Source organism: Phascolarctos cinereus, unplaced genomic scaffold (assembly GCF_003287225.1).
Source record: "Phascolarctos cinereus isolate Bilbo 61053 unplaced genomic scaffold, phaCin_HiC Scaffold_4;HRSCAF=312, whole genome shotgun sequence".
NCBI classification, from domain to species: domain Eukaryota; kingdom Metazoa; phylum Chordata; class Mammalia; order Diprotodontia; family Phascolarctidae; genus Phascolarctos; species Phascolarctos cinereus.
Genome location: NW_027555847.1, coordinates 171391537 through 171415576, shown reverse-complemented (window position 1 = coordinate 171415576; position 24040 = coordinate 171391537). Strand labels below are relative to the sequence as shown.

At 35.3% G+C, this 24040-nt stretch overlaps 2 protein-coding genes across 7 annotated transcripts in view; one reads left to right on the top strand and one right to left on the bottom strand.

Annotated features, from left to right (window-relative positions):
* LOC110198335 (uncharacterized) overlaps positions 1–24040 on the bottom strand; it is an 87213-nt gene that overhangs the window by 25487 nt on the left and 37686 nt on the right. The window lies entirely within an intron of this gene.
* The window catches only part of MRTFB (myocardin related transcription factor B), a 179661-nt gene that overhangs the window by 138621 nt on the left and 17000 nt on the right, over positions 1–24040 (top strand). For 4 of the 5 annotated variants that reach the window (XM_078152782.1, XM_078152785.1, XM_020972544.2 and 1 more), the window contains 3 exons: positions 7825–8072; positions 21164–21302; positions 21807–22826. In XM_078152782.1, coding sequence (XP_078008908.1) covers positions 7825–8072; positions 21164–21302; positions 21807–22826 — 1407 coding nt within the window. The remainder of the gene's footprint in view (positions 1–7824; positions 8073–21163; positions 21303–21806; positions 22827–24040) is intronic. The other variant, XM_078152783.1, reaches the window with a different exon arrangement.

The window sequence follows — 24040 nt, the reverse complement described above, 5'->3', positions numbered from 1 at the left end:
AATCTAGAAGAAAATTACTCCCAAACATCTACAGGCAATGCCTGAGAGAAAAACATAGCCTGGGCACAAACTGAACTAGAATTCCCAAAACAGATGAGTTAATAAAAAAGGAATAAAATGTTTTTTATCAATGGAACTGAGAATTAGAGGGGAAAAAACTGAAAGGAAGTTAACACTACTTGTCAAGCAAGAGGTACAAAGCCTTGCCCACACAACCAAACTTCCTGAAAATTCAGATGAGCCAAATAGAAGCCAGTGACTCTGTGAGACAACAAGAAACATTCAAGTCAAAAGGCTGGAAAAAAAAGAAGAAAATGTAAGGTATTTCATAGCAAAATAAAAAATAATGCAGAAAACCAGAAAAAAATTGGACTATCTGAACACTATGACCAAAAACAAACAAACAAACAAACAAAAAGCCCTAAACATCACATTTTAAGAAATCTTAAAAGATAATCGTGGGGCAGCTAGGTGGCACAGTGGATAGTGCTCCAGCCTTGGAGTCAGGAGGACCTGCGTTCAAATCTGGCCTCAGACACTTGACACTTATTAGCTGTCTGACCCTGGGCAAGTCACTGAACCCCGATTGCCTCACCAAAAAGTGCAAAAAAAAAAAATTAATTTAATTTTAAAACATTTGCCTAGAACTCTTATAACCAGAAGGTAAAGTTGAAATAGAATCTTACCAGTCACCTGAAAGAAACCCCAAAATCAAAACTCCATGAACATCACAGCCAAAATTCAGAACTTCCAGGTCAAATCACATTGTAAACATCCAGAAAGAAAAAAATTCAGTACCAGGAAGCTACAATTGGGATCACACACTATTTAGTAGCCACCACTATAAAAGGACCATAGAATTTGGAGTGTGATATTCCAAAAGGCTAAGGTTATAAGCTTGTAGGCAAGAATAACTTAGCAAAAATTAATAAAATGATGTTACCAGTGTGCAGAGGGAAAGGGAGAGTGAACATTTCATGAAATAGAGGACTTCTAAGCATGTCTAATAAAAACCAGATCTGCAGAGAAACTCTGAAATACAACCACAGAAGTGAAGAGAAATATAAAAAGGTAAACCTGAGTGAACAATGATAAAGAACTAAATAAAGATAAACTGTTTATATTCAAATATGAGGAGAAGATATATGTGCCCCCTGTGATCCTATAATGTTCATAAAGGGAGTCCAGTTAAACAAGGCTTGGGAATAGCTGTTACGTCCTGATGATCTTAAGAAAAGAATGGAAAGAGAATGAAGAGGAATACTCTGCAATGAAAGGAAAAGAAAGGGGAAATTCTATCACATAACAAAGGTGAACAAGTAGACATCTATACAAACATGTAGGAGGTGAAGGGGTGGAGCTGATGCTTGAAACTTGCTCTCATCTGGATTGGTTAAAGGGGGGACAAGTATACACAACTGTGTACAAAAATACATTTCACTCAACAGGGAAAGAGGAAAAGGAGGGGCGAGGAAATTAGAGGGATTAGAAGGATAAATTAAGGGAAGGATTACTGCTAAGCAAAATAAGGCTACACAAAAAAATTTTTTTTGAAGTGGCAAAGATGGGAATCTGAGGGGTAACCAATATTGGGGAATGGATAACCAAATTATAATATATAAATATGATAGAATACTACTGTGCTGAATTTTTTTTTTTGAGGCAGTCAGGGTTAGGTGAGTTGCCCAGGGTCATACAGCTAGTAAGTGTCAAGTGTCTGAGGCCAAATTTGAACTCAGGTCATCTTGACTCCAAGGATGGAGCTTTATCCACTGCACCACCTAGCTTCTCCGTGAATTTTCATTAGAATAATGACCAACTTGGATTCCAGAGGACTAATAATGAAATATGCTTATCCAACTGGTAAAGAGGTGAAGGATTCAGAATGAGACAAATATTTTTAGGACATGTCCAATATAGAATTTGATTTTGATTGATTCTACATGTGTGTAATGGATTTTGTTTTTCTTGTGTTCTTGGGGTGGGTACAGAAGTTGGAGTTGGAGGTTGGGGGTTGAGTGTGGAATGTGAGAAGGTGAATCTTGGCTAATTAAAACAAAATTTGGGAACAAACACAATGACCAACCACAATTCTTGAAGACTCGTGATGAAATATGCTGCCCACTTCTTGACAAAGAAGTGATGGAGTGCAGATTGAGACATTTTTTTAAGACATGGCCAATGAGATATTTTGTTTTGCTTGACTGTATGTGTTTGTAACACTGGTTTTATCTTTTCTTGCTTTCTTAGTTGGAAGGGGGGAGGAAAGTAGGAGGAAGGAAGAAGGCTGATCTTTGAAAATAAAGTAAAATTGAACTTTTAAAAAAGTTGTAATGGCTGAGATGCTTGAACAGTTGAACATTTTAATTATGGAAAACAACAAAAAGAGAAATGGAATTTGGCAAAGACACTGTCTTACCTAATCAGCACAGAAATTCTAGTATCAATATCCATAAATTAGCAAAATTTCCATCTGCTTTCTTCAGCTAGTCAGGCCCTGGAAAGACCTGCCACTACTGAGAGTATCCTTGACCTGGCCTCCCACAGCTGCTGAGATCCCATCTGGGTTGCTTAATTTCTCTCACAACCTGGACTAATAGATGTTACCAATTCTTTTCCTTCCAGTGAGATGGAGGATGACCAGACTTAACCATCCACTCTGTTTTTATGCCTCCCAAATCCTTGGGTACCATCATCTGATTCAAGGCAGTGTCCTAGACTGTGGAGGTACAAAGACAAGAACAAAAACCATCCCTGTCCTCAAGGAGCTTAAATTCTACTGAAGGGAATAGAACATACACAAATAATGAAATAGAAAGTGATTCGAGATGAGAGTATTGATAGCCCAGAGGCTCAGGAAAGAAATTATGGATGAAGTTAAGTTTGAGCTAACCTTTGAATAAAATAGAGTAGTATAATTTGGCTAGAATATAGAGTATGTGAAGATATGAAATAAGTCTGTAAAGGTTAAGGGAAAGCCTTAAAATGGCAGGCTAAGCAGTTTGTATTTCATCCTAAAAGTAAAAGGGGGAACAGCTGAAGAATTTTGGGCTAGTGAGTGCCATAGTCAGACTTGTGCCTTGGGAAAGTCAATTTGGCAGCTATATAGAGAGTGAATTCAACAGGAGAGAAACTAGGATCAGGGAGATCCAGCAGACTATTTCAGTAGTCCATGCAAGAGGCAATGAGGGTCCAATTGAGGCCCTCATCCAATGAGAAGAAGATGGACATGACAGATACTGTGAAAGTAGAATTCAGGTGAGGGAGAAGGAAAAGGCAAAGGTGATGCTAAGGTTAGAAGTCTGGGTAAGTGGGAAAGATGGTGGTATATTCAACAGAAAAGGAAGGTTGGGGGGGGTGTAGATTTAGTTTATGAACATAATTAGTTCAGCTCTAATGGGAAAAAATAGACTGTTGATTTGAAAATACATATGACTTATACCTTGGACAAGTCATTTAACCTCGGTTTCCTCAACTGTAAAATGGGGATAATAATAGCACCTACCCCCACAGGATTGTTGTGAGAAAAAATGAGATAATATTTATAAAGGATATAGCATAGTGCCTGGCATATAATAGGTACTATATAAATGCTAGCTGTCAGCATCATAGAAGAGTAAGTTTGGTATAACAGAGGAGTGTGGGACTTGGAGCCAGAAGACCTGTGTTTGGATCCTGCCTCTGACACTTAATAGTTGTGTGACCTTAGGCAAGCCATTTAACTTCTTGGAGGCTCAGTTTTCTCATCTGTAAAATGTGGATAATAATATTTGCCTTTAAAAACCCTTTGACATTGTAAAACACTGATTTATGCTTTTTAAAAAAACCTACCAAGTATAGACACAGAGGGACCTTTTTTAAATTACCAGAATAAGTTTTTAAAACCAAAAGCAAGCATATGTAATGAGGGGATACACTAGAAGCTTTCTCAGTAATTGCAGGCTACAAGGTAAACTCTTAAAAATCAATAGCATTTCTATATAATTGTTTAAAAATGCAAGAGGCAATAATAGAAAGAGAAATCCCATTCCAAATAACTATATAGTGCTTAAAATATTTGGGGTCAGTCTACTGAAGCATACAATCACAAAAAGCTCTCCTTAAAAAAATAAATAACAATAGCTAGAGGGAGTATTCAAATGATTGTAGCTGTGCCATGACAATATAATAAAAAATGACAATGTTACTAAAACTATTCTACAATTTTAGTGCTATGCTAATCAAACTATAAAAGGGAATATTTTACAGAATTTAATAAGGTAGTGAAATTTATTTGGAAAATCAAAATAATTAGAATATCAAGGAAAGTAATGATGTTGGGACAAAAAGGGAAATATTCCAGAGTATATTACAAAGCAGCAGTCATCAAAACCATCTGAAATTAGTTTTTAAAAAGAGAGAGAAAGAAGTAGATCAATGGAACAGACTAGACAGGGAGAATCAGAAACAATGTTACTCATTAACTCAGTATTTGGTAAACTGGAAAACAAATTACTTAGAGAAAAAAAATCCCTATTTAATAGTAACTGTTGTAAAAACCATAAAGTAATCTGATAGAAATTACTCAGCTCAACACTTTATGCTATATTCCATAACATATTCTAAGTGGATATATGACCTTAATATTTAAAATAATACCATTAAAAATTAGAAGAGAAACAAATTATTATACTTCCCATAGTCATGGGTAGATATATTCTTAAACAAATAAGGGATAGAGGCAGTTACAAAATATAAAATAGACAATTTTGACTATATGAAACTGAAAAGCTTCTGTATAAGCAAAATTAATTCACCTAGGATAAAAAGGAAAACCAATCAGTTGAGGAAAAAAAAATTTTGTTTCAAGTTTCTTGTATAAAATTTGGTATCCAAGGTACATAAAAAATTCCAAACATGACCATATGAAAGAATGCTCTATATCACCAATAATAAATGCAAAACAAAACACTTCAAAGTTTTACCTCACACAGTGCAAATTTGCGAAGATAATGTTATGAGAAGATAAGCCCACTAGTACATTGTTGATTAAGCTGTGAATCAGTACAAACATTTTGGAAAGCAGTTTGGAGTCATGCGAATGAAGTGACTAAAATAACCATATCCTGTGATGTAGAAATTCTACTAGATTTATACCCCTAGGAGGACAATAGGATAGTCTCCTTATACACCAAAATATTTGTAGCAGCTTTTTTTTTTTGGCAATAAAATTCAAATAGATGCAGACAAAGTGGATGTCATTGACTGGGGAATGGCTAAATAATGTCGTTCATGAATGCAATGGAATATTGCTGTGCTGTGAGAAATGATGGTGGCTACAGAGAAGCTTGGAAAGATTTATATGACCTGATGCAGAGTAAACAAAAGACTAGACACAATGACTACAACATAACTGGAAAGAACAACTATGAAACAACCAAAAGGGAATATTGTGAAACTGCAAAACATGGCAACGAAAAAGAGATTTGAGAAGACATCCCCATCACACTCCTTTGCAAAGGCTGGAGTCCAACAAGTGAACATATTATATACATGTTCAGACTTTTTCAGTGTATTATAACTTTTGCCGAAATAACATTTGTTATATAAGATGGCTGTCTTGGAGGCAGGGGATAGGAAAGATCCCATGATAAAGTTTGGTAACGTAACAAACAAAAAATTATAAATAAAAATTTATTTTAAAATAATACCTACCTCAGTGAGATAACATATGTAAAATACATTGCAAAACATAAATTATCACTATTGAAATGTCACTTGTCATTACTAGAATGCATTTTTTTCTTATCAAGTATAATTTATCTTAATCTGAATCAAATCCATGATTAAAAAAGAAACGAAGTTCTGCGGGGAAAAGGGGAGGTACAACAGTTATTTCAGTAGGGTGTTTTGCCTTTATTAATTCATAACATTATTACTGGCTAGTAGATTTCTAACGTACAATTTCTTCCCTAACATTTTTTTTAAATACACACCACACAGTTTGGTTTTGATAGCTACTTTAAAGGGAGAAAATAAAACTCCAGTTCCACAGTGATGCAAAGTGAAGAAAGCAGTTTAGCAGATGATTTGCTATACATGAGACATTTGAATAGAAATGATACATAATCTCTAGGTATTAATTGAATAAATATAATTCAGAATGTGTGATTTACAATCAGATGGCAGTTACCATAATGAAGATGGAAATATTCTGCTTCCTAGGAATAAGTCATATATTTTTGACAGCAAACATGGACTTTGGGTATATAGGTTTAAGTGATGAAAAGAGATATAGTCAGCTTGTGGCACACTGATGACCATTTTTTGAAAGATAATTCATACATATAGCCATTCTTCATGTTTTCTCCAGCCTGCAAATTAACAAGCTACAATTAACATCTAACATGTTTTTGCCTTTGTTATCTTAAAAGACAGATATCCTTTTCCCTGAAGAATTATGTAAAAGGAAGATAAAGAATGTAATGAGTCACTAAATAGATGTGAGGCATAAAACCATGTGTTTTCCTAGGGTGTGTGCTGTCTTATATATCTCACATAATCTATCATTAGTTTCATGAAATTTTGCTTTATACAAATTGCCTGTAGCTGTATTTAGGAATTTGAGTTGCATTCATTTAATAAAAAATCAGGAGCACTGGCACTGCATTGGCTGACTTCCCACAAAATACTGAACAAATGTTTGTATCTTTAGAGCTAACACCACAATAATGATTCCATGATCTATCTTTTAAAATAATATAAATATTAAGTCAGTTCATTGGAAGGGTTACAATCTTACAGATAAATATTAAGTAACATGTTCTATTAAGTAGGAAATTAATCTTCATGTCTTATTTCATAGTTGTGTTTAATTTAGTTTTACATTTTTAAAGACTATATGCCAAAGTAATTACTAGACTAGTATAAAAATCTTTAGAAAAATTCTTACAAGAAAGAAAATCTCTTTAAAATGTAGTTTTATGATGTTGAAAGACTTTGCAACTCCAATCAGTACAATGATAAAACAAGATTCCAGAGATGGAGTATGCTAACCACCTCCTACCAGAAAGGTGATGGATTTAAAATGCAGAATGAGGCATATATTTTTAAATACAACCAATGTAGAAATTTCTTTTGCTTGACCATGCATATTTGTATGAGGGTTATTTTCTCTTTTTATTTATTTTTTTTATTGTTCAAACGGGTGGGGGGAGAGACATACTTTTTAATCAGAAAAAATAAGTAAATTTTTAATGTAGTTTTAAATATAATGTTAGTACTCTTCAAGAAACAAAATATAGTATATATTATACTTTAGATATATAATTTAAATGGCAATTAAACTGAAAACTTTCCAGTTTTCTTTGTTTCTTTAGGGGCTTACTTTCCTTAGGGGCTTATTCCAAGAATAAAATGCCTTTTCTAATGTATTTGTACTTTTAAGAAATCAGTTTTGAAACTAAAATTCATAAAACTAATTGACAATTTGATCTCTACTAAAATCTAATTGCTAAGGTTTTTAGATTATTTAAATTATCAAATTAGACACAGTACCTTCAAGTAGCTTATGAATCATACTCACCTGCTTTTTTGTCTGAAATTTATTGCATTGGTGTGCTCTTATAAACATGGATGTTGAAAAAGGAAAGTATTATCTGATTGCAGTCACTCTTAATTTGAGAGAAAAAGGCACAAAGTAAAAAAAATTTCTGACTGATTCCCATTTTTCTCACAAATAAATGTCTTGCTTCCTTTATTTCAGTGGTTTCCAATTAGACATGTAAGAGAATAGTACAATATCAACCATGAAATTGTTCCTGTTTCCTTTCTTTCTCTAAATAGCAAAGTCATCCTAAGAATCCAAATGACAAGCACCGAAGCAAGAAATGTAAAGATCCTAAACCACGGGTTAAGAAGTTGAAGTACCATCAGTATATCCCACCTGATCAGAAAGGTGAGAAGAACGAGCCACAGATGGACTCCAACTATGCCCGTTTGCTACAGCAACAGCAGCTTTTCCTGCAGCTACAGATCCTGAGCCAGCAGCAACAACACTACAACTACCAGACTATTCTACCTGCACCACTCAAGTATGGAAGATTTTGTCAATATTTTCTTTGCCGGGGTATATATGTTCTTTAACTGAGAAACTTAGGGCTACACTTAAGACCCATAGGTAACTCTGAAAACTTAAAGAGTCAACATTTGAGAGCTCAAACCCATCTTTGCTAGTCTAATTTTGTATTCTACAGAAGACTCTGAAATTAGTAGAAAGTAGAAATAGCTGCTTACAATTCAACAGTTATTTGAGTACCTACTATGTGCTCAGCACAGTGATAGGAGAGGCATAAAAATATAGACACAGCCTCTTCAAAGAAATTACAATTGAGACAAGACTGTTATTATGAAACAATAGCAAATAATACAAGATAGTAAATAATTCAATAAGTTTTATTGTATAGACTAAGTGCCATAATAGTTCAGAAGAGAAAGAAATTAGTGAGGCAGGAGTTCTCAAAGTATGGTTCAGGGACCCCTAAGGATCCCTGAGACCCTTTCAGAGGGTTTGCAAAGTTGAAACTATTTTCATAATAATACTAAGACATTTTCATTTCTGATACAGTAATATCATAGGTGTTAACACATGAACAAAAGCTGTGGGAGTGGGGGGGGGGGATTTCACTTGATAAAAGTGGAAAGGGATCTTGGGACCAAAAAGGTTGAGAACATAGGGGAGAAATAATAATAATAATACGGGGAGAAGGAAGAGGTCATTTCAGGAAAGATGAACATGAGTGGGCAGCTAGGTGGTACGGTGGATAGAGCACCAGACCTGAAGTCAGGAGGACCTGAGTTCAAATCCAGCCTCAGATCAAACACTTGACACTTACTTAGCTGTGTGACCCTGGGCAAGTCACTTAACCCCAATTGCCTAAAAAAAGAAAACTTTTAAAAAAAAGAAAGATGAACATGAGCAAGGCACAGATGCTTGCAAAAATTATCTTGTTTGCTTGTGAGAGGAGTATAACTAGAGTAAAAGGTTCATGTTAAGGAGTAGTAAGAAATGTGGATAGATATAATAGACATAATTCTGCATAATAATGTGCAGAATCTTGAAAGGAAAATTTAGATTTGTTGTCAGAGGAGATAATCTTCTAATATCCAGTGCTTCATCACGACATGAAGGAGACTGTAAGCTATAAAGAATAAGCTATACCAGTTCCTACAAAACTGAAAAGACTGTATTTTAACTGACAACCTGCCAGTTAAGTATGGAAAAACTCATTCATTAGTTTGATCACAGAGTGATGAATTTTTCAGTTATGACTGTTCTTGAAAATCATGTGCCAAGTTATAAAGGGATTTTGATATGAATCAGTGGAAGCAATATTCATGCTGGTAATGTTGTATTTCCTTGAAATGGAAGAAAATAAGGAGTCACTGAAGAATTTTGAGCATGAGAGTGACTTCAAATTGTGGTATAATGGAAACCATTAAACTTGGGAGTTAGAAGATGTGGGTTCAAGTTCAGACTCTGTACCAGATAACTGTATAACCTTAAGCAAGTCACTTGACTGCTGTGAGCCTCAGTTTCTTCATCTGTAAAAGTGAGGGCTTTGCACAAAACAATCTTTTAAAACTCCCTTCAAGTTCAATTATATATATGGTTCTGTTATCTGTTAAAGGAAAATTAGTCCATTAGGATAAATAACTGGACTCTCAAGTTCTTTATTTTCTCTAGTTAGACCACTACTATTTAAACTGGAAATGATAAGGAACTGGAATGTAGAAATAATAGTCGTATTGGATAGGAAGAGACAGAGATATGTAACATTTCAAAGAAAAATCAAAAGAAATTGGCCCATGGTAGAATGGTTAATGACAAGGAAATTTGGAAGGTTAAAAGACCATTTTTGCAATCTCCTCAAAACCAATTTATGTTAAGTTTGAGATGATTGCAAAACATCCTAAGGAGAGAGGAAGGAATTTTATCTAAAGAACTTCTTAAAAAGTGTGTCCCAATAAAAGGTTTTCTAGATTACATAGGAAGGGAGAGAAAAGATGCTTCAATGTGCACTCAAGTTCATCACCTTTTTATCTGGAAGCGGATAACACGTTTGTTTCATCATGAGTCCTTGAGTTGTGATTAGTCACAGTGTTAATCAGAATTTCCAAGTCTTTTAAAGTTATCTTTATAATATTGCTGTTATTATTATATAAATTGGTCTTCTGGTTCCACTCACTGCACTTTGAATCAATTAATGGAAGTTTTTCTAGGTTTTTCTGAAACCATCTCCTTCATCATATCTTACAGCACAATGGTATCCCCTCATCTTCACTATAGCATAGCTTGATTTGGGCACCTCTCCTCAGTTTCCAATTCTTTGCCACCACTAAAAAAAAAAAAAGGCTGCCATAAATATTTTTGTACATATATTTAGCCTTTTAATTATCTCTTTGAGGTATAGACCAAATAGTGGTATCACTAGGTCAGAGGGGATAGCTTAATAGCTTTTTGAGCATAGTACCAGATTGCTTTCCAGAATGGTTAAACCAGTTTAGAGTTTCCCTACTAGTACATTAAAGTTATCTGTCTTCCCTGAGCTTCTCCAGCATTTGTCATTTTCCTGTTTGGTCAGCTTAGTCAACTGGATGATTTGAGGTGGTACCTCAGAGTTGTCTGAATTTGTATTTCTGTAAGTATTAGTTATTTAGAGTTATTATAGTTATAATAGTTATTATATTTATTAGTTCTTATAAATATTGGTTATTTATTTTTCATATGGATATATTGATAGCTTAAATTTCTTCCTGTAAACCTGCCTATTTATAACTTTTGACCATTTATAAATGGAGGAATAGCTCTTATTCTTATAAATTTGAATCAGTTACATACAGATATGTGTGTGTGTATGTGTGTATATATATGTATATCTTAGAAATAAGACCTTCATCAGAGAAACTTAGTGCGAAGATTTCCCCCCAATTTCCTGGTTCTCTTCTAATTTTAGCTGCATTGGTTTTGTTTGTGCAAACATTTTAATTTTATGTAATCAGAATTGTCCATTTTACCTCCTGTGAAACCTCTTTATCTCTTGTTGGTCATGAGCTCTTAACATGGTTAAGACACAAAGGGTGATATCATAAGGAAATTAGAGGAACATGGAAAAAAACCACTCAGACAATTAGCAACTTCATTAAAGTTGCAGGATATAAAATAAACCCACAAAAATCATCAGCATTTCTACATATTACCAGCAAAATGCAGTAGGAAGAGAAATTCCACTTAAAATCACTACAGACATTATGAATAATGTAGGAGTCTGCCTATCAAGGCATACATAGGAACTTTTAAGGTTCTTTAAATAAACCATATCCTCCACAAAAAAGTGATTATTTTGTTTCCTCTTTGTCTATGCCATTCGTTCAGTTTCCTTTTCTTGCATTATTGCTATAGCTATCATTTGTAGTATAATACTGAATAGTTAGAGTGATGATAGACATCCTTGTTTTGAACCACGATTTTGTTAGAAAGGCTTCTAATTTATCCCCATGCCAGATAATGCTTGCTCTTGGTTTCAGATAGATACTACATGTTTTATTATATTTTATTTTATTTTTTATTTTGTTGGAGGCAATCAGGGTTAAGTGACTAGGCGCCACAGAGCTAGTAAATGTCTGAGGTCAAATTTGAACTCAGATCCTCTTGACTCCAGGACCAGTGCTCTATCCACTATGCCACCTAACTGCCTCTGGTTTCAGATAGATACTGTTTATTATTTTAAAGAAAACTCCATTTATTTCTATGTTTTTCTGGTATTTTTTTAACAGCAATGGGTTTTTTATTTTTCAGCATTTATTAAAATACCAATTTCATGTTTCTGTTATTAATATGATCATTTATGTTCATAATTTTCCTAATATTGAACTGCTTCTGCAGTCCTGGTATAAGTCTAGCTTGGTATGATGTATGATCTTTGTGATATATTATTGCTTATAATCTCATTTTTTATTTAAAATTTTGCAACAATATTCATTAGGGTTATTGGTCTATAGCTTTCTGTCTCTATTTTGAATCTCCCTACATTAGATATTAAGACTATATTTGTGTCGTAAAAGGAATTTGAGTGGGACCTTTCTTTTTTTCAAGCAGTTTATATAGCATTAGAATCATTTAAATGTTTGGTAGAATTCAATTGTAAATCCATCTGGTCTTGTGGGTTTGTTTTGTCTTTAGCAGTTCATTTATGGCTTGTTCAGTTTCTTTTTTTAAGATGGGGTTAAGTATTCTATTTCCTGTTCACCAGACAATTTATACTTTTGTAAATGTTTATTTCTTAGATTTTTCAGTGTTATTGCCCTGTAGTTGGGTGAAAAAGTTCCTAATAATTGCTTTTATTTCTTCTTCGGTGGCTATTTCATCTTTTTCATTTTTGATACTGGTAATTTGGTTTTCTTCTCTCTTTTTAAATCCAATTAGCCCGTCTTATTTTATTTATTATTGTTGTTGTTGTTTTACAAAAATCTAGCTCCTAGTTTTATTAGTTCCTTGGGTTGTTTTGTTTTGTTTACTTTTAATTTTGTTAATCTCTCCTTTGATTTTCAGGATTTCTATTTTGGTTGTTTAATTAGGTTTTAATTTGTTTGTTTCCTAAGTTTTTTTAGTTGCATCCACAGTTCATTGATCTCCTCTTTCTCTCTTTTATTAATGAAAGCATTTAGAGATATAAATTTTCCTCTAAGTACTGCTTTGGCTTCATTTCACAAATTTTTGTATGTTGTCTCACTGATGTTATTATCTTTAATGAAATTTTTGTTTATTTCTGTGACTTATCCTTTGACCTAATCATTCTTTTGAACTGTTACTTAGCTCCCAAGTTTTAATCTTTGCTTCAAAAGCCCCTTAGTAAATGTAATTTTTATTTCTTATAGCCATTAAAATTTACATTTAATACTTCTGCTTTTCTGCATTTGTGGTGAGGTTTTTATGCCTTAATACATCATCAGTTTTTGTGAATGTGCCATGAACAGCTAAGAAATAGGTATACTCTTCCCATTCATTATTCTTCAGAGGTCTATCATATCTAATTTTCTTAAAATTCTATTCAGGTCCTTAACTTTTTAGTTTACACTTTGGTTTAATTTATCTAGGTCTAAGAGGGGTAAAATTAGGTCCCCCAGTATTATTTTATTTTTCTATTTCTCCCTGTAACTCATTTAGCTTTGCCTTTAAGAATTTAGAAGTTATGTCATTTGGTATATATATATGTTTGATGCTGATAGCAATTTATCATCTATCATACTTATTTGTAAAACATTTTCCCAGTTTATATCTTTTAATTGGGTCTGTTTTTGGTTTTGCTTTATCTGAGAGCATGATATGCTTCAGTGCAACCTCTACCTTTTTTATTTCAGTTGAAGCACATTAGATTTTACTCCAGCACTTTAATTCTGTGTGTATTTTCCTGTTTCATGTGTGTTTCTAGTAAACAACATATTGTTGGATTCTGGCATCTAATATATTCTTCTTTGCTTTTCTGTTGTATGAGTAAATTCATCACATTCACAGTTAGGATTGCTAGCTGTGTTATTTCCCTCCATATATTCTCTTAAACTTTTCCTTCTCTTTTTCCCTACTGCCTCTTTCAGAGTTTGTTTTGCTTCTGTCGAATGCCTCCCTTAATGTGTCCTTCTTATTATTTCCTACCCCACCCTCCTTCCCCTTAGAGCATTTCCTATTTCCCTGTTGGGTAAGATGTATTTCTGCATCCAAGTGTGTTTGTGTGTATTCTTCCCTTCTTTGACTAGTTTAGATAAGACTCAGGTTCAGATAATGTGGGTTCCCCCTCGTGCACCCCATTTATATGAAATAATTTTCTTCATTCTTCCATTCCCTTCTCTCCTCTCCATTCTTCTTTTGAGATCATCAAAACATAATAGAGTCACTCCCAGACCCTTTGTCTAATAAGACTTTCTCTATAATCCATGATGATGATAAGGTTTGGAAGTGACACATGTATCATCTCCCTGTATTAGAACATAAGCTGTTTATCCTTTTGTTCATTCATGTTTACTTTTTCTGTTTCTCCTTAACTCCTGTGTTTGAATTTCAGAGTTTCTACACAGTTTTAGTCTTTTCATTAGGAATGCTTAGAAATATTTTATTTCATTAAAGTTCCTTTTTTTTCCTCTTTTTCTTAGCTGTAAACTTAGTTCCTTTCCCTTCTGGAATATCATATTCTAAGCTCTCTTTTTCTTTATTGGTGGTTGGTAAATCCTGTACAATCTTGATTTTGTCTCCACAGATCCTTGATTTATTTTCTTTCTGGCTGCTTGTATCATTTTTCTCTTGCCCTGGTAGTTCTGAATTTTTGGCTATAAATACTTCCTAGAAGTATTCATTTTGTGGTTTCTTTCAAGATGTTAACAGTGGATTCCTTTGATTTCTACCTTGCCCTGTGGTTCTAAGATATCTCCCCAGTTTACTTTCAAGATTTCTTAAAATATGGTGTCTAGGCCCTTTTTTGCTTATGGCTTTCAGGTAGTCCAGTAATTCTTAAGTTATCTGTCTTCATTGTTTTCCAGGTCAGTTGTTTGTTGAGGTTTTTTTTATGAGATATTTCATACTTTTCTTCTATTTTTTGTCTGGACTTTGTTTTATTATTTCTTGATGTATCATGGAAGTATTAGCTTTCATTTGGCCAATTTTAATTTACAAGGAGGTATTTTCTTTGGTAAGGTTTTGTGCCTCTTTTTCCAAGCTACTAATCCTCTTTTCATATCTTTCTTTCCTGGCTTCCACTTTTTTCCCTCATATTTTCCTTGTACTGCTCTCATCTAGTATTAAAATCATTTTTAGATTTTTTTTTGAACATTTGCTTTAATTTCTAAGAATTCTTCTTGGACCTGTATCCAATATGCTTCTTTTCTTTGAGGCTTTGCTCTTATAGATCTTCCATATTTATGTCCTGAGCTTCTCTGTCACCAGATTCTTTTCTTGTTTGCTCATCCTGTCAGCCTACTTCGTGACTCTGGCTTTTGTTAGTGCTGGGTTTTGAGGGAAGAGGATTTCTGTCTTGAGCTTCTGTCCTTTTAAATCCTTGTTCTTTCACAGCTCAGGCTAGGGGCATGCAAGCTTTCAGTGCTAAGTGGTGTGATTCAGGGGGAGGTCTGTTCACTGTCTTCCTGGTCTGAGCTCTGCAAGTTTCTGACCAAGGTTTGAGTCTGTCAGCTTGTCTACCTTTGGAAGTTTCAACAGACTGCTACTGGATTTAGCCAAAATTAGTCTGCTAGGAGACTAAAGGTTCAGAGCAATTGAACTGCTGGCCCTCCTTTAGTCTGGGATTCCTGTCATTATTCCACTACTGGCTTCCACCCTGGGCTGGAGGCTAAAACTGAGTCATTGCCTTCTTTCTGGGGTTAGAACCACACAGGTACATTCAGCTCAGTTCTTTGCTCAGAACACAGCTAGGGCCTAGATTTGCAGTTGCTCCTCTCTTCCCTGGATGTGTGACCTGGAACTGAGTAGTGACCAACAGAGCTGCCAGATGGCACAGATTACTCACCCAACACTAGTTTAGGGATCCCTTCATACTCTGGTCCTTCCTGCCCTTCACACCGAAATGCTCTGTGTTGCCTGAGATGGTGGCCAGAGCCTATACCCAATTTTCCACAGACTTCTGTCTATCTCCCTAAGTTACTTTGGGCTGGAAAAAATGACTCACTGTGACTTTTTCTTGGTTTTTCTGTATCAGCATTTGGTTTGGTACATTTTTTAGATCTTTGTAAAGAAATTTAGAGGGAACTAGGCTGTACTGCTTCCTCTCCCTCCATCATCTTGACTCCCTGCTATCTCATGCTATTTCCATTTCACTAGGATGCTTCCCTTTGTTGTTGTAGAGCTTAAACAGTGATCTGTGTGTGTGTATGTATGTATGTAGGTGTGTGTGTGTGTGTGTGTGTGTGTGTGTGTGTAAAACTGGCAAAGAGACAACTGTATTGAAACTGCTGCTAAAGAAAACACAGGCTGAGTCCATTCATTATAAATAATTCATTACAAGAAAGTATTCTGTATAAAAGTTATTCCATTTGTTATTAAGCAGTATTCTACTTTAAGTGAGTAAGAGGGGAACAAAGAATCATTCCCCCACACATTCTACTAGAGATTTATTTGCGTTTAACAAGCTCTTCACTTAAAATGCAAATACAAATTAAATGGGTTTAAAATGCAAATTGAAAAAAATGCAAAAAAAGCTTAAACCTTGTAGGGAGTTGGGGTGGTTCAAAAATGAAGTTTACATAAGTGGCTGAGGACCCTGGTTGGAAAAAATTAATAACGTGGTCTTAAAATAATAATAACTCTCTGTGTTCAGTTTTACAAAGCACTTCTCATATTTTCTCTCATTTGATTGTGTATCAGTGCTGTGAGCTTAGGTTGTGGGAGATAGATAAGAAGCTGAGGCTCCAGGAGGATGAGGGGTTTCTCCTCCCTCTTAGCCCAGCATTGCAGACCACTGTGCTGTCCGTGGTGCTGTGCATGTGCTGCTTTATTCCTATAAAATAAGGCCTTGAATTTATAACATTCATATGAAGGGAGAATTTTATTTCCTGCTATTTATCCATATTAGTGGAAGAAGAGAATTAAACTGAGCTTTTTAATAGTCCTTTTGTCTTCACCTTAAGTAGCAATTCTTCAGCTTCCCTCAGCTCAAACATCCCTACCACTTAAATAACCACCTTTATCAACTGAGAAGTGGAAAAGAAGTGAGTGTTTGGTTGTAAAGAAAGCAGAAATACTTCTTTTCATTTACTTCAGGCACAAGTGACTGAATAGGCTTACTTCAACAGAGAATTTGATTATAGGCTATTTCATGTATCCTTCAGGCTAGGAATATAGTTGCCTTCATATTTCATTCATTTTAACACTACCTGTGTGACCTTGGGCAAGTCAACCTCTGCCTTAGTTTCCTCATCTGTAAAATGGGATAATAATAGCAGTTACCTCCTAAGGTAGTTGTGAGGAACAAATGAAATAATAATTTAAAAGTGATTATCAGAATACCTGGCACATAGTAAGCATTATGTATAAATGTGAGCTATTTATAAATGTCGTTATTGTTTCATTACAATACATTTGGATATCCTACGGAATTCTCGATGCTGGGATTTTGCTGTATAGCATATTTACAGGCCACAGAGTATTGTGCACTAGAAAGCGCACTTGATTTGGAGTCACTAGCCTGGGTTTGCATTCTGCCATTGCTACTTGCTATCTGTGTGACCCTGAGCACTTACAAGTCACTGTACTTATCTGAACCTCTTAGTTACTTCATCTGAAAAAGATTATGAGACTTGGTGACCTCCAAGGTCTCTTCCAGCTCCTATGATCTAATGATACCTAATAGTGAAAATAAGTCAAGAAGGCAGTAGAGAAAACTGATTCCACAAACTTCCACAGATACTTACACTGGTCATTAAAAACAGTCAGCCTTTGAAGAGGAGGTAGTTCCTTAGGCTTTCATCAGTTCTGAAAGCCTTAAGTGTCCATACTTTCACCCAGCAGTCCTATCTAAAACCTACTCCAAGGCAAAGCATCCAAAAAGCACAGCAAATTAAATTAATTGTTCAGCACTCAATATCCAACAGAATGCATCTCCAAACTCCTTAGCTACAAGCTGAGGAAAATGTTGTACTTATAAAAAGCCCTCATTCCATTTTAATAAGAAAATATTTTTGTGCCAGTCTGTAAATTCCATGTTAGGGGCGGTGTCTTGGCTAAACTTTTGTATTTTGTCCAAGGTCTAGCACAGTGCTCTACAAGCATTGTATGTAATAAATGTTTGTTGAATTGAACTGCATGTCTAAGCCATTTATAAACAGATACTAGCAATAAAAGTGAACACAGTTGTCAAATCATGCTAATAATGAAGCCTTAAAATTATTCAGTATCTAATGGAGACTTTCTTTCAGGGAAGGATTCTAGCCAGGGAGGTCAAGGTTGATTGATCCCTTGAGCTTGGGAGTTCTGAGTTCTGTAGTAAGGCTAAAAGCTAATCAGGTGACCACAGTAAGTTCGGCATCAATATAATGAGCCCCTGAGATCAGTAGGAACCCTTGGGTAGGGGAGGAGAAGGGGAGAGGCCTAGCTGCCTAAGGAGGGGCAAACTGGCCCATGTTGGAAACAAAGCAGGTCAGAGTTTCCATGCTGATCACCAGTGGGATTGAGCCTATGGGTGACTACTTACACTTCTAACCTAAGCAAGATAGTGAGACCCAGTAACACCTGCCCCCCCCAAAAAAGGACTCCAGAAATCTAGTAATCAAAATCTAGACTTTAATCTGTTACATATATTTAACTTTCTAATATCCTTTCTAGAAATTAAAGGCTGTAATGAATTACCTTTTCACTTTGAATACAATCCTCTTGAAACACACATTCTGTAGCTTTTCAAGAATATGTAGTCTCATCTTAAAAGAGTTAGAAATACAAGTATTTGTTGACATTGGTATTCACTAAGCAGTATTTATTCAAATATGTTGAATATCATTTTTTGTAAAATGCAGAATTTCTAGCATTTTAAAATCTTTTTCTTTTCTTATATTCAAAAAACACTATAACTTACTATTTGTACATATAGTTTGTATTAGGGAGACATATGAGAGAGGTACATATATGGTCCCTACCCTCAGGGAGTTTGAGTATAGTTGGAGAAACAAAAAAATTTTCACTAAATAAAACAGAAAATGAGAGGTAATGTGGTATATAATGAATAAAGAATAGCCTCTGAGGCTAGATCAGAGAGATGCCAGGTGCACTTAGGACATGGAAGTGTAAAAGGCAGCATCCTTTTCTCTTTTCCATGCCTGTGGGCATGAGGTACTCTTACCAAACCACAGGAAGGAGTCTTAGAAACCTGGAATCTTAGTACCTGGATCTTACAGATGGGAAAATGAGGCACAGAGAGATTAGTTGACCTCTCCAAAGGCACACACAGCCTCAGGTAGATCAAGGCTTTCCTTAGAGGGTAGAGGATGGGGCAGTGGTTGACCCTATCATATTCTTTCCAACTGGTCATGCTCCTCTCTCCTCCCTTCCTCCCCTGGATCTTTTCTACCTGGGACTTTTCTTTTTGACTGAGACTGCATCAGGATGGGAGGGGAAATGATTAGTACAACAAAAGGCCCCCTTTCCCTGTACCATCTTCTCCAAAGACAAAAGAAGCCACCTTTACCTTTAGCCCAGGATAATAAAAAATAACAATGGATTTGAAGTTAGTATGTTCCTAGGTCCTTATTTCAAGAGGCAGGGGTGACATACTCCAAACAGGCTTAGGCACAGGTTTTGTGGGAGTTGGGCTCTCTATTTGCCCTTCCTTGTAGGTAAAGTCTGGCTTAATTCTTTAAACAATAAAGGCTGAACAAGGGCCTAATGGTTCACAATGGACTGTGCTTCCAGATCAGAGCTTGTAATCAAGAGGGGAATCCTGCTTCAGCTAGAGCCTGGCCTGGAATTCTCCTAGTGGATACCTAAGAACCCTTGGGTCCCTGGCATCCTGAGCCTCAGGAGTTAGGGGCAGGTGGGACCAAAGAGTATAAAGGCTGAGATTCCCTTATACCAGGAAATCCACTCCCCCTCCTTTCACACACCATGACCCCATGGTCCACATTTTTGGATTTCTAAAAACTACATATTAATGGTCTTGATGTCAGATCTGATTTCAGTTCCAGTCTGTGACCCCAGAGATACCTCTGGTCTCTGACACCAGTATTGACTGTATGACCCTGGGGAGGTTACTTAACTTCTCAGTGCCCACATGCAACTCTCTAGGACTTTAAGTTGCAAAACATTTGCTTTTTTGCATTGATAGAGGGAGTTTCTTAATCATGAGCTCTCTACACCATTGAAATCTCAGGAATAGATCTCCCTACTTCATCATTTCCCGTGTCCCCCCCCCACACGTATCCACACATATACACACGTACACACACCCTAAAAATAATGACATAACAATATATCAGTATATAGGATGTATGAAAACTGAGAACTATATGGAAGGATGTGGAATTGGGCTTTTTTGAAGTAAGTTTAAATGTGCAGATGAGAAATGGTGTGACCAAGGGGCAGCTAGGTGGCGCAGTGGATACAGCACCGGCCCTGAAGTCAGGAGGACCTGAGTTCAAATCCAGCCTCAGACCAAACACTTGACACTTACTAGCTGTGTGACCCCAGGCAAGTCACTTAACCCCAATTGCCTAAAAGCAAAAAAAAAAAAAATAAAGAAAAAAAAAGAAAAGAAATGGTGTGAACAGAGGCATGAAGGTGGAAGGAACTATACCTTGGTAGAGTTAAGTAGAGAGGCTTAGCTGAAGTGTAGAGGTTGTACTGATTTTGAATTTGGAAGTATAAGTTTTAGAAAAAGGAAAAGAGGTATAGTTGATGGCTATGAGTATTGGCTTAACAACTTTACTTCTGAAGTAACTAAAAAAAGTGGAAAAAAAGATGAAAAGTATTTAAAAGAATAACTTGATAGCTCCGTATCAACTGGACTAATATGGAAAGAGGACTTGGGGGTTTAGGGAAGCTATGCAGTTTCTAAGTGTATAACTATCAGCTTTTGAGAGGATCATTCCCTTCCTTTACCAGCTGTACATAAAGCATCATACTGTGCAGACAAAGAGTACTTTAGCAACTGTAACAACTTATATGATATAACAGTTTTGAGTGATAAAAGAATTCACAAATTTCTGGCAAAACAGCATCCTATCTATAAGTATCTCAACATAGCTATCAGGTTAAAAACCAAACAAAAGCTAATGTATTACAGAAAAGAGTGATAAATCATAGTCCTATCTGTTATGAAAAAATATTTACTTCATTACTTAAGTCAAACCTTGTTCCACAATCATACTTATATAGGAAAAGTATAGTACTGTTATATCTGACTGAAAAAGATAAGTTGAAAAAAATGAGTAATATTGGGACAACAAACTTATTTTTATGTAAAATTTAGAACTAGAATTTCTGTGTGGTGATGGTAGCTAATAGCCCCCTAAAATGCAGGTAAAGAGTTTGTTGCTGACAAATTCATATTTTGGACCAGCAACAGGTCTGCTAGACTTGAGCCGATTTGTGAGAACACATTATAAATAACTATGGATTTGGTTTTTCTTTCTTTTGAAGGCCATTGAATGACAAACATAACAGTGGAAATTCAGCTTTGAGCAATAATGCACCTACAGCAGTAGCCAACACGAGACAGAATGCTTCTATTCCTGTTAGAAAACCGGGACCACTGCCTTCTAGCCTGGATGATTTGAAGGTAATAATTGAAAAAAGAGAATTTAAAGTCATTCCAATTTTGAATAGGATGGAAAAACTAGAGGAATATTATTGAATGCCAGGTTTGGCCCCTAGCAAATATTTTATGTAATGCATAAGAAGTACACACTAATATTGTTTTGTTGTTTTTTAAGATCCTTAACAAAAGGATAAAATTTACTAGCATACTCTTACTTCACAAATAATGAAGGCTATGAGATGGTCTCCATATACAAAGTGTCCCAAAAGACTTAGTGCAGCTTTAAGCTCTAACAGATTAGAAACTGCACTAATATTTTTGGTACACCTTGTATATATTTTTAAAACTATATTCTTGGAATTAGTTGTTTTGAAACATAAACAAATGCAACGTTTTCCTGCCTAAATGAATATACTCCATTTGGTAAAAATTTGCCCCATTTGTATATAAAAATTTACTATAGACTTGTATGAAAACTTCAATTCCTAAAAGAAAAATAATTTAATCTTAATATTTTGTCTCCAGGTAGCTGAATTGAAAATGGAATTGAAGTTGAGGGGTCTGCCAGTGTCAGGCACCAAGACAGACCTAATTGAACGTCTGAAACCTTACCAAGAGCTTAATAGTGGTATTTCCACTAGCAATGCTGTTGCAGTATCCACTTCAACGGTAGTCACTAGCAATCCAGAAGTTACTATGGCATTCCCAGCTACATTAAATAATTCTGTGGCTAGCACCATTCCCAGCTTTAAGTCAGAAACATCATCTACTGGAACAAGCAGTGTGACACACACTGAAACTATCAGCCCCCCTCTGCCGATCTCCCCATCTCCTTCAGAACACTCCAGTCTTAGTACTGATGATACTAATATGACAGATACTTTCACAGAAATTATGACCATGATGTCCCCCTCACAGTTTTTAAGTTCATCTCCTTTGAGGGTAACAAATAATGAAGACAGTCTAAGTCCTGCTTGTGGAGGCTTGTCAAACATGGAATTGGATGTGGCTGAAAAGGACCGAAAGCTTCAGGAGAAAGAAAAACAGATTGAAGAGCTAAAAAGGAAACTGGAACAAGAACAAAAACTTGTGGAAGTACTAAAAATGCAACTTGAAGTTGAAAAACGGGGACAGCAGCCACCACCTGCAGCACCCCAGCCCACTGCTAACTCTGTAAATAATGTAGATCAAAAGCTTGTCATTCCTGCTGTCAAAGATGAGAATTCTCTCCCTGACTGTTCTAGCTCAAGGCAGTCAGTCCCAGGAGCCAGCCATTCTTTAGGCCAGTCTGGATCAACTGCTGGCCAGAACCTAGTTGCCAAAAAGGCTGTAGTTATCAAGCAAGAGGTACCTGTGGCCAAAGCTGACCAGCAGAATGTCATCTCTCAGTACTATGTGAGTTCCCAGAGACATCCACAAACCACAGTTGTTGCTCAGCCTCAAGCTTTACTAACCACCCAAACTGCACAGCTGCTACTCCCAGTATCTATCGAGGGTTCGAATGTAACTTCAGTTCAACTACCAGTAGGCAGTATAAAACTACAGGTGTGAAGTTTTACCTTTTAACTACTCATTTTTCCTTTGAATCAAAATGAAATTTTATTCATGACAAATTAGTAATGGAGATAGAAAGTAAAAGCATCCAGATTTCATGGCTATAAAAAACTGGCAGGGTTATTCAAATCTAAATATTTAGATAGCACTTTTTAAATATAAACTTTTTTTTCCAAATCCTCCCCTTTGTTTTCTAAGATCTCTTTTAAATGCATAAAGAAAATTTCCATAGCACTATGTAGATTACCTCAGCCATCATCATCTAGGCTAATCATAAAACCCATCCACAATATCTTGACAAGTTATCATCCAACTTCATTAAAAATTTTAACTTTACAGATCAAGAAAATGAAGGCCAGAGACTTTTCCAAGAATGCACAGGAAATTAGTGGCAGAGCTGAGACAGGAAATGAAGTTTTCTAATTCTTAGATTTGTATGCTTTATAGTCAGTGCTGTTGTAGTTTGATATATTTTGTATATAGCATATTATGTGTATACATATATACATATAATTTATATAGTCACTATATTAATGGCATAGACATTATGTATAGTCACGTATTAAATTAATGGCATGGACATTACACAGAGTACTCAAAAATATGTAATTAATGCAAGAATAGTTTAAATTTTGAATTATGGAAAAGGTGAACTGAAATTTGGGAATGAGAATGTTAAGAGACACTACTACTAGCTATGATCATACTGTCCTCATCCATGTTTAGAATCATATTGCATTCTGTATATTTTATACTTTAAATCATTTGGATAAGCTTTAACTAAAACAGATGAACAAGGTGAAATGTAAATAGTTAGGACTCAAGTATTTCCTTATAAGAAACAATGAGATTATTAAATTACTTCATCATTATTAGATCCATCATACATTCCTTCATCCCTTTTATCAAAAGAATCAAGTAAAAACAGTTGTTTTGGATTGTTTATGTGTTTTTTAAGAAAAAATAGTGAGTCTATATGTTCTAGTCTCTGGAATAGGATTTCTTAGGTAAATGTAAACAAAACCAAATTCTGTCATTTAGAACACATTTCATGTGCTTACTTGGCATATTTTGAGAATTTGTTTCCATATCCAAATCTTCATAAGCATCTATAAATAGCATAATAATTAATACTTATATCTCTTAAGCTTTTTTTTTTAATGATTTGCTGTAAATGAGGCTCTGAAAGCACTGATTTTTCTTTG